General features: G+C 38.3%; 1 protein-coding gene across 1 annotated transcript; it reads right to left on the bottom strand.

Moving 5' to 3' along the window:
• Positions 1-5120: 5120 nt before the first annotated feature.
• Positions 5121-10368, bottom strand: iav (transient receptor potential cation channel subfamily V iav). Its single transcript, XM_073978162.1, has 9 exons — positions 10127-10368; positions 9370-10061; positions 9081-9306; positions 8608-9011; positions 8400-8551; positions 8125-8341; positions 6901-8067; positions 6603-6829; positions 5121-5347 (listed from the first exon to the last, which is right to left on the bottom strand). Exons 1-9 carry the CDS (start codon positions 10263-10265, stop codon positions 5188-5190), a joined length of 3384 nt encoding a protein of 1127 aa, XP_073834263.1. The 5' UTR covers positions 10266-10368; the 3' UTR covers positions 5121-5187.
• Positions 10369-10985: the final 617 nt, after the last annotated feature.

The following is a 10985-nucleotide window of genomic DNA, read 5'->3' as shown; positions in this document are numbered from 1 at the left end:
AACAACAACAAATTTCCGCTCATTGAGAGCACAAGAGAGACCCAAAAATGTTCTCTGCCTCACTCTGATTTAAATAATAAATAAAAACAACAAAAACAAAGACCTCGAGCTCGGTTTTATTTAAACATATATTTATAATATTGCATATATAGATATTCTTGAACAGCTGTCATATGTCATATATGATTTATCGGCTTTTTTCAAGATTTTGGCATAAGGTTGTTTAAGATGTTTGCTATTGCTTTTTGACAATATTGCTATTTACCCTTAATATTGTTCCGAAGAGATAACTAATGACACAACTACACATAAAGGGAGTAGGTACTTTATGTTTGCTTCCTCTCTGTCACGTCTATGCGATTTACCATAGTCCCGGGAATTCCCGGGTTCCCGGGAATGAGAAAAGGTCGGGAATTCCCAAACTCTATTTTGCACGTGTGGCTTTCATTCAAATGGCAACTTAAGGGCCGACTGTGTCGTCCTTCCACCTTCTTATAATGTATCTTATATACCTGATGAAGCTATAGCTATCGATATGTTGCCTTCTAATATAAACACTTGATTTCCAATAAGACCAAAGCTTCGTTATGCATAACATCTGTTATTTCCATTGATTTGTAATTTATGAAAGTGAGAGTGGTCGAGTCTTATGGCTAAAATATGTACCCAGGGTCGGGGAAACGGATACGTTCGTAAGTTTTACATATATAGCACATTTCAATAATAGGGCACAGGGGATAACCGGTTCAAAAAATATATCGCCTACTTCCACCAAGGGCCATCCCTGTACATCATCTGAACATGACATGGAAATCGATTTAAAAGGTCGGCCAAAAATAAGTGCCTCGGGTCGGAAACACGACCATCATTGTCTATCGAATTAATTTTCAAATCCCGCCCTGCCGAAATTCAACAAGAAATATATAACTTATTTTCATCAGGGGACATCCCTGTATATCATCTCAGAATTACATGAAAATCAGTCCAGTAGTTTTGGAGATATAACATATTTGAAAAAGGCATGGTCGGGCATTTTGGTCCAAATAAGGACCTGGGGTGGGAGACCATTGCAAATTCATATCCAACCGATACTTTCGCAAGATTTACAAAAATAGGGTTTTTAAAAACAGGGCGTAGGGGAGGTTCCCTTCCCCCTCCGAAACTCAACAAAATGTAAGACCTATTTTCACCAAGGGTCCTCCCTGTACAGTCTCTTAAACTTTCAAGAAAATCGGTTTAGCCGTTTTTGAGTCTATACGGAACATACTAACATACACACATTAGCTTTGTTCCAGAACTAAAAAGTTTTTAAAATTTTTACCACTTTTACACATTTTACCCGAAAAACGGTTCCCGTACACAAAAAGTTGTAAAATGTTCACTTCTGTTTAAACAAAAATGGCGCTATCTTTAAAAACTTTTTACACGACAGATTTGAGCTTGTAAAAAATAGTAACATGGTTGCCGCCTTCTGATTGCCTGGTAGGCCGACTTTGACATTTGTTCCAATTTGTTGGCGTTTTTTACCATTTCCCGTTCCCGTAGTTTTTGAATAAAGTTGTACTTGTATCTATCTCATTTTTCGCACTCTTTTACTACTTCTTTTATATATAAGACGGAAGGAACATTTTATCAAGTTTTTAGTATCAAACATGGTGATGAATATATCCCAGAACTGCCACCTAGCCAAAGTGAGGCCATCATGATGGCCTTTCTGCCCAACTGTTCAAGAACCATTGCGTCATACTGATAAAAGGTATGAAACAGTACGTGGAACTATCTCCACCATTTTTTGTGCAGAAGTTGTTTGACCTAATGAAACCCCAAGTGTCAAATTGGAGCCAATTTGGTGACTATACCAAAACGTGAACCTAAATAGCACACCTACGAAATTAACATACCTATGGAAAAAATTATTGCGAACGCTAGTGTGTTTACAACAGACGGACATGGCTAGATCGTCTTAGAATTTTATCCTGATCCAGAAAATATGTATATACTTTATATGATCACAAATAATTAGTGCGATGTGTTACAAACAGAAAAACAAACTTAATATACCCTTCATACTATGGTGGAGGGTATACAAATTATATCATTGTACGCAGAATCAGGACTACCTTGGATTAAAAAGGGCAATAAAATACTCGATCAATTTTAAACAGCATTTAAGCGAATATCTACCTACTTATCTATCTATCTTAATGAGCTTTATGTCAGGAATCATGGGCATACGCACGAAACACATAACCACAACAAGTACCTTCAGTAAAAACGATCCTCGAACAGCCCTTAAACTGAACATAAGCGTTAATGTTGAACTTTTGTAAGGGGGTACTCCAAGGTATTGTTCCTTCTAGGAACTTAATGTACGTATGGAAGAAATTATACGTTTTGCAATGTTTTGGCCAATTCGAATACTCAATTAGTTGGTAATCGTGGTCATCAGTCATATTAGTTGGTGCTAGTAGGAGTTTTAGAGCTTCATGAGATAATGGCCCAGAAGCTCTAAAACTCCTACTAGCACCAACTAATATGACTGATGACCACTATTAACTACTAATTGAGTATTTGAATTGGCCAAAACATTGTAAATCGTAAAATTTCTTCTATAAATACATTAAGTTCCTAGAAGGAACAATACCTTCGAGTATCCCCTTAAAAAAGTTCAACATTAAAAAAGTTCAACAACTGATGCAACAAAATTCAAAACGATCCGAGACATGTGCTTAAACTGCACGTCTGCGACATAACCCATATTGTAACCTGATCTATGTCTAGAAGAAATACATATTACGAGGAAGAAAATTTTTGGTGGTGGATCAATTCAATCATTATTTCGATGTACACCTTGATATGATAGAAATGTGATTCATTTCTATCATATCAAGTTGTACATACCCTCGCTAACCTAAAGGTTGAGGGTATGAAAATAGCACTACATACAATAACTAAATAATGTTATTGGCCCACGCAGAGTCTGCCATATTTGGTCTATCAGAAACGGCGATAAGACCAAGAATATAGTATCAACACGCATATCCAATATGATATTGATATAATAAATGTAACCATAGTTTCTTCAAGGATTTTTGTGGGAAATGTATATGTCTTAAATTATATTCCAACAACAACAAAATATACCATTTAAAATCCATATTTATTAGTCGTATCTTGAAAATGCAATAAACTTTCTTTATATCAGTTTAGCCGGAACGACGTTTGATGACACGGGTTCTGCGGAATCTGCGATTTCTACGTTGCTTGCGTTGTCTACGGTTCCGGCGTTGCTTGCGAGTCCTACGGTTGCGTCGGTTACGGTTGCGACGACGACGATTGAGCCTGTTACGTCTTCTATTACGGCGAACCTTATTCCTGTTGCGGCGGTTACGGCGACGTCTGTTTGCACGGGCACCAAGTTCTTCCAAATCATAATCCTCATCTTCTTCATCTTCGTTCTTATGCTCTACGAGTTCACCTCCTTCAGTTTCCAATAGATTAGCTTCCTCATCATCATCTTTGTCTTTTTGAGAAACTTCTTCAAGTTCCCATATTTTATGTTCATCTACGGCATTTCTTATTTGAGGTTTTTCGGTGACAAGTACTGAAGCACCGGAACTGTGTTGTACCATACACAGAACAGCCAAGAAGGCCAAAGCAAACAAAAATGACAGTTTCATTTTATCAACTGATCACTGATGACCTTTTCTTCGGAAGATTATTGAGACTTGTGTGGAACGATAGACAAGTGATGAATAATTTATGCTTCTGTTCCAAAAGTCGATTGATATTTATATGAAAAGTTTGGAAATGTTGGAAAACAGTGGTTTAACATCAGCCTCCAATTGTGTAAATAGTCTATTTTACTGTTAACATGATCAAGCGCACATGTAACATTGAACTATTTGTTTACTTTATCAGCCGTAATTAAAAATGTCATTGTATTGATGGTTGAAGTTTGTAAAAAACAAAATTTGTTGGGGAAATCCAAATGCCAAGTTACAACTAATTCGGTCTAAGAATGAGAGTAAATTCCTCTAAATACCTCTAATCGGGTGGTACCGTTATATGGGAGCTATAGGAAAAACTGTACGCATATTGGTTTAGGTTTCATATTTATGTATTGTCATTCAAATCTGAAAAGTGTGCCAAGTTTTAGTTCGAGTGGGCAACTGCAATTGTGTTAAAGCAAGTTAAATAAAAAACTGTAAAAATGGCCTCGGTGGCACGTATTAATGTGAATTAAGTGCCAGTATTTAAAATTTGCAACGAAATATAAATTTTGAGGTTATTTATTTCAAGTTTAATCCAATAAGCTCTGTAAAACATATACATTCCATCCAAAATTAAGGACGTAACCTTTCTGTTTTAGGTCACAACTGTGTTTGTTCGTAGTAATGTTTAAGTAAACGATGTATTTACACAATTGGGTTTTGATACAGTGCAGGCTTTTTCCAAAAATATCCAAAATTTTCATATAAATATGATTTGAGTTTTGGGATAAATCATCAGTCAATCATCTATCATTCAATACAAATTTCAAACTCTACGTGTTCACTGATCAGTTGTTCAAAAATGAAATTAGCCTTTCTTTTCGCTTTTGCCTTCTTGGCCGTACTGTGTATGGCACATCACAGTGCCGCTGCTTCAGCTCTGGTAACTGAAAAACCTGAAATAGAAAATGCCGTTGTTGAACATAAAAGTTCAGAACTGGAACTAAGTCATGAAGAAGCTCTAAAAGAAGACAAGGAGAAGGAAGAAGATAAGGAGAAGGAAACTAATAATGAACTATTAGAAACTGAAGATGGTGATCTCGCGGAGGATGAAGACGAGGATGAAGAAAGTGATGACGATGAGGATTATGATTTGGAAGAAATTCAGGCCCGTGCCAACAGACGTCGCCGAAACCGCCGCAATAGGAACAATGTCCGCAAGGTTCGCCGTAATAGAAGACGTAACAGGTTCAATCGTCGTCGTCGCAATCGTAACCGTAGAAACCGTAGGACTCGCAATCAACGCAAGAACCGTAGAAACCGTGTCATCAGACGTCGCCGCAATCGTTCCGGTTAAATAATTGTTCTAAAAATTGCATTGATTACCTGACAGATGCAACAAATAAATTATGATGTTCAATAAAACCGTATCATATACTTTTTGCATTTAATTTGAAAACATTCTAGAAGAAGCCTACTTTTTAGCTAGTATCTTATTAATATTTTGCAACTCTCGTGTGCTCCAGGGTTCCAAAGGGTCGGGTGGAGATATTTCTCCCTCATCACGTTTCTTTTTCATGGGTGCCGAACGGCCACGACCATAGTAATCTTCGCCTGCATATTCGGGAGAAACTCTGAAATGAAAAAATCAAATTATTAATTTCTTAAATCGTTTAAAACACATGCAGAACGAAGATGGTAAAAAAGTAAAGTAAAAAGTTTCCAGTACGTATACCAGAAAGTACAAAGAGAATGTGCGCTCGCATCAAAAAGAGTTGTACCATTGTGTGGAGGACGTACCGAACCGTAGGTCCACGTATTGGCTATTTTCCTTGCAAAAAATTCTACTCACTTAAATATGTTTATGTTAAATTTTATCCGCCTACTTCAAACTCTTCGGAAGCTAACCAGAGCACCACGCAATCCCACGGCGCACAATGCTTCAGGAATCGATTTTCCTGGCCAAAGTCCCAATTTTTTGTCGTCACCGATTGTTATTTCTATATGGAATTCGAAAGTAAACGTATTAAAACAAGATACTTGTGTAGGTAAGAGAATTTTCCCGGACATACAACTGTACCAGCTCGCTATATATCTGCTGGTAGAATACTCAACATTAAACTAAATTTTCCAGCAGAAGAACTAGAAATCAGCGATTGAAGTGTTAGAGAACTTTCTGTTGTAGACAATAGGGTAGTAGGCGAACCTAAGCGGAATAACTGGCTAGACCTGAAGCTATGCAAAATTGGTAAATTATTGAGTAAAATGTGGCAGCGGTTAAATACGAAAATAAATATGATAGAACGGCTGTTACGTTTAACGGCATGACTGTGGCAGATCATAAGAGGCACGCGACAATTTATTGAGCACCCAGAGAGTGATAGTATCTTAACTCTTATAAGAGCCCTTTCAACCGAGGAGGTACCACTAATTTTACAATGAACGATGTTTCAAATGTCATCCGAAATGCGAAATAATCCAAAGCGGTGGGCCCACAAGGAATATTGATGGTAATGCTGAACCAATTGTATAAACCCGTAATTGAGTGTTTGACAAGTGTTCAGCATGGATTCCGGAAATGCACAGCACCAGAACTGCATTATATACAATATCTACACAATTATAGGGCTCTTGACCTATCGAAGGCCTTCGATACCTTCAACCATAGAAAGCTGTTCGAGAATCCAATGAAGACTTCGTTCGACTGGTGTTTGAAATGTTGAATAATGTAAAGACGCCAGCCGTTGGTGGTATTCAGATATAAGAAGTCCAAGACCCGTAGAGTGAAACAGCGACTGAGATATCTCCGGAACTAATTAACCTCTACTTACTAATAATAAAATTATTTCTTTATGTTTTCTAAATTAACGTTCGTTTGCCTCTACTTACCTATTTTTACGCCTTATACGAGCAGTTTTCGCACGTCGAGCTGCATCATCCTGCTGATATTGGCGCTTGCGCAAATGAAATTGTTTCATGGTAGCATGTACCTCTTCTGCCGTGGGTATATCATCCATGGTTTCACCCGAATCATCATTTGCATCTTCAGTTTCTACATCGGCTTCTTGTTCTACTGTTAGGACATGTTCATCCAAAGCTTCTTGGAAATCAAAGGCCTATGAAATTACCAAAAAAAATTTGGAAATTTATAGAATTGAGCCATCCATTACCTCTCACGTTAACTTACCGGTATACTGTCTTCATCATTATCGGCCGGAGCCTTATCCCACACCGAATTAATTAACTTATCGGAACTATCTCCCAGAGTACTCTTCGGTATGGGCACCTTAAATAAGGCATTACGTGTCCTTCGGGCCAATGAAAGTTTCCCCAAAATCGGACCACCACCATCACTCTCTTCGGTCTCAACATCGGCCACCATTTTCAAAAATTCTTCCAATTTCTTGGGATCCACAATATCTTTGGGATCTTGAAAGAGATTTGTAAGATTTGCCCCCATAGCCATGTCACCAAGTATGCCACCCTCACTGGCAACAGGCTCAGGTTGTTTGGTCAAGGTTACATCTTTTAAGCTGGTAGCTTCGGGGGGTGGTTTGGCTTCCTCCAACTGGGCGGGTTGTTGTGCCTTCATTGTGTTCTTCACCAACTCGTAGGCTTTGTTGGCCAATTGTACCAAGGCTGCATAGAATTGTGGGTCATGGACTTCTGGTTTCTCTTCTGACAATAGAACCAAATCTCGTAGAGGATCAGGAGCTGGGATTTGTTGAACCTCTTTCTTTTCCGCAACACCTTGTGTTGACGATCTGAAGCCAACTCCAGAACTAGAAGCTGGATCATTGGCAAAATTTAACATGTCCATGGCATTGGTTAGATTAGAATGTCCTCCGGTGGCCTCTTGATTTAAATTGTAGGGATCCTTCAACTTCTTTTTAGCCACCTTGATGGGACTTGATATAGATGCTCTTCCCCACATGAGGCGTCGCATTTCTTCACCAGTCATACCACGTTTTTTCAAGGCATTGAGGGTGACACGACCAACCCTCTTCCAATTCGATACCGCTCCTTTGCGTTGCTTAGCTCTTGTCTTACTTTTACTCTTAATTACCATTACACCTCTAACCTCAAAACCGGAATCATCCGATGGACCCAAAGGTATGGAATAAGCCTCTAAGTAGTTTTTTGCATCAGCCTGGGGCACTGCTCTCTCCAATGTCACCACAATTTTGGCCCACTGTTTCATCCACTCTTTTTCAGATTGCTCAATGACATGGGCATAGGTGTTGCCCATCATGGCAATCAACATGTTCAGTAATAATATTGGAACGAATATCATGAATATAACAAACACGGTTTTTGATAGATTGGGATAGGTTGTTTGATTTAGATCGGGATACTGGAAACAAATACAAATGTCAAAAAAATCTCAAAGTACATTGTCTGTATATCTCACATTATAATCCCCCAAAGTGGTTTGAAACAAGGCCATCCATGTACTTGGAAAACTGTCAAACATGGTAGACTGCAGCTGAGGATGCCCTTTGTATAGAAAATAAAAGGCCTGCGAAAACCCACACAAAACAATGGAATAAATAATTCCAAAGGTAAACATGTCACCAGTTATCATGGAGTAGATCATGGTCACAAAAGGTCCAGTGAGGCGAATGGCTCTAAAAACAAGAAATATTTATTTAAAGCCTCTTCAGAAATTACCAGTTTAGATGTTACCCTGCAAAAAACATTAGCAGAAACCAACTTCCTGGTACAGCAAATATAAGTATGGCCTCTTCTGTGTCCGTATCTCCCATAAGGCGAAAAGGTATGCAGGCCAATATCATTAGATTGGAGACCAAGAATATTACCTTAGCTGGAGCATGGGACTAGAATAAAAATATTCTGTAAATATCATTCGGGTTTTCGTGTTTCTTTTACTTACCAATTGCTTCAGGAAAGCCGACAATCCTTGGTTCTTTATCTCATCACCTTGTTGGAATATTAAAAAGCTTAGTACCCCCGCAATGGTACACAGCTCAGCACAGTACCTCGCTATTGTTTGTACATCATATTCATCATTATCCGCAACATCTCCACTGACTCCTCCATTCGCAGGAGAATTTTCATCCTCCTCATCATCATCACCATCATGTGCCGGCCTCAAGTACACTGAAGTTGAGAGACAAAATAAATGTACCACCAATATTAGCAAACGCTTTAGAAATTGGTTCTGGGCGAATGTCTTCCATTTTTCCTCCAACAACCTCTGGATAATGCCACCATCTAACATGTCCAAATGTTCTTCCTTGGTACCGTTTAAAATAATAAATAAGGCAGAATTCCAATCTGTAAATAATCGAAAATGTTATTCCCACCTCCATAAACTTTTCCAAATATTTTTCCCCTTCAACTCACTCGTTCTTCCATCGGGAAGCAAAGTGTCCAAAGCATTTAAAGGATATCCCGAACAGGTGATATTACTATAACGCCAAAATTCTCTGGCGGAAAGTTCCAACATTTCCCTGAACACCTCAGCACGACCCAATTTGCAAGCCAGTGTTAGAGGTGTTAAACCGCTATGATTTGCAATTCCATTTTTTGCCGGTGTTTTAGGGTGACGTAAGGCATAACCAAACATATCCTTGAAAGAGAACAAACAATTTAGTTCCTTCCCTTCATATCACTCTTGCATTGTTCTACTCACCAATTTATCACACACCACCACCATATGCAAAATCATATTACCAAAACTATCCTGGGCATCGGGGTCAGCATCATGATCAATCAACAAATTATAAACGCTCTCATTGGCACAACAAGCTGCCCATGACAGCGGATATTCTCCCATATAAGCCAAGCCTTCATAATCGGTATTCTTCGCTGGATTAGCTCTTTGCTGATCTTTGGGTAAAAAGAAACTTCCAATAGCCCTTTGATTTATGTCTGCTCCAGCTTCAATTAAATCAGCAACCAATTCATTATTGCTATAAGCTATGGCCAAATGTAAAGCACTGGCACCCAAATACTCTTCTCCCTCGATGACATCCAGTGCCAAGCGTGGAAACACTCTCAATAAAATACGTGCCAATTTAGTGTGCATTTTAGAATCACATATTATGAGGACATGCAGCAGACTTTCACCCAATGCTCCACGATATTGCATTTGCCAACAGGCACTGTGGTCCTTCCACTTGCCCAAAGGATCATGTATGGACAAAGATGCCTCTATGGGTATTGTCACCTCGGTGTGATCACGATATTTCCAACGTAAAAATTCAGCACGATTGATAACCTGTCCCTTGCCATCGTTGTACATAAATATGCCAAATTGTTCACGTATCAATTGTTCCACTGCCACCAGGCCACCGGTGTTTATGGCATCTATGAGGTCACCTCCTGCAGTTTTGAAATTAGGAAGTGTTTTTCAATAAAATATTTTAGTAGTTGTCTTATCCACTCACCCCTTTTGTAATCAGCCAACTTATAAAGCAAACATTTACTAGCCGTTGCCGATGACTGTGAAATGACAGCATCCAAAATTGCTCCCGGCTTCAATTCTTGAGGCTTTTTTCTTAGACATTTTTTCATAAACAGCCTCATTTCGAATTCCGCTACTTTTTGAAACAATTTGCCAATCTGTTAACGTTATATAAACTGTTTAATCAATTCCTATCCTGATTGTTGGACGGTGGTGTTGCTAGGACACGACTGTTTGTTGTGCCAATGTAAATAGGAACCCAAATCAATAATTGAGACTTTTGTTTCACAGCATTAGGGCACATTTCATATTGTGTTTAGATGTATTGTAGCAGAATGTGTGACAATAGTGTCAAGATTCGTCCAAAGTGCGATCGAAGTCTTTTAAAAAATACTCTCAGTCTTCGCAAAAATGTGTCTCATAGAAGTAATGGTCACAGTGCATAGTGGATGCGCCCAACGACAAAAATCAAAAAATTCTTAGCAACTTTTTAAGAATTTACAGATGCAAATCGCTTCTAAACATTCCAAATTTTTCGAAACTCAACTTATTTTTGCAATTTTTCGCGATTCTTAACGAGACAAAAACCTAACAAACATGACTAATTATGGGAAAAACATTTTTTTAAATGAGAAAAAAAGCGAGTTTCTGAAAGAAAGTATAATTTTTCACGCCTTAACTTGAGTTGGATAATGTACTAAATCTCCTAAGCTCCGTTTTCCTGCTTTTAACAGTTCCTCTAATTTGCAATGGTTACCAAATTTTTTAGATATAATATTGGTCAAAATGAAAATATTGAATATAGATGTATGGATTTCCTTAAAATTTTATTTACTAGTGCC

Source organism: Musca autumnalis, unplaced genomic scaffold (genome assembly GCF_047663935.1).
Source record: "Musca autumnalis isolate F117 unplaced genomic scaffold, ASM4766393v1 scaffold_3, whole genome shotgun sequence".
In the NCBI taxonomy this organism is placed as follows: Eukaryota; Metazoa; Arthropoda; class Insecta; order Diptera; family Muscidae; genus Musca; species Musca autumnalis.
This window is presented reverse-complemented; position numbering and strand designations above follow the sequence as displayed.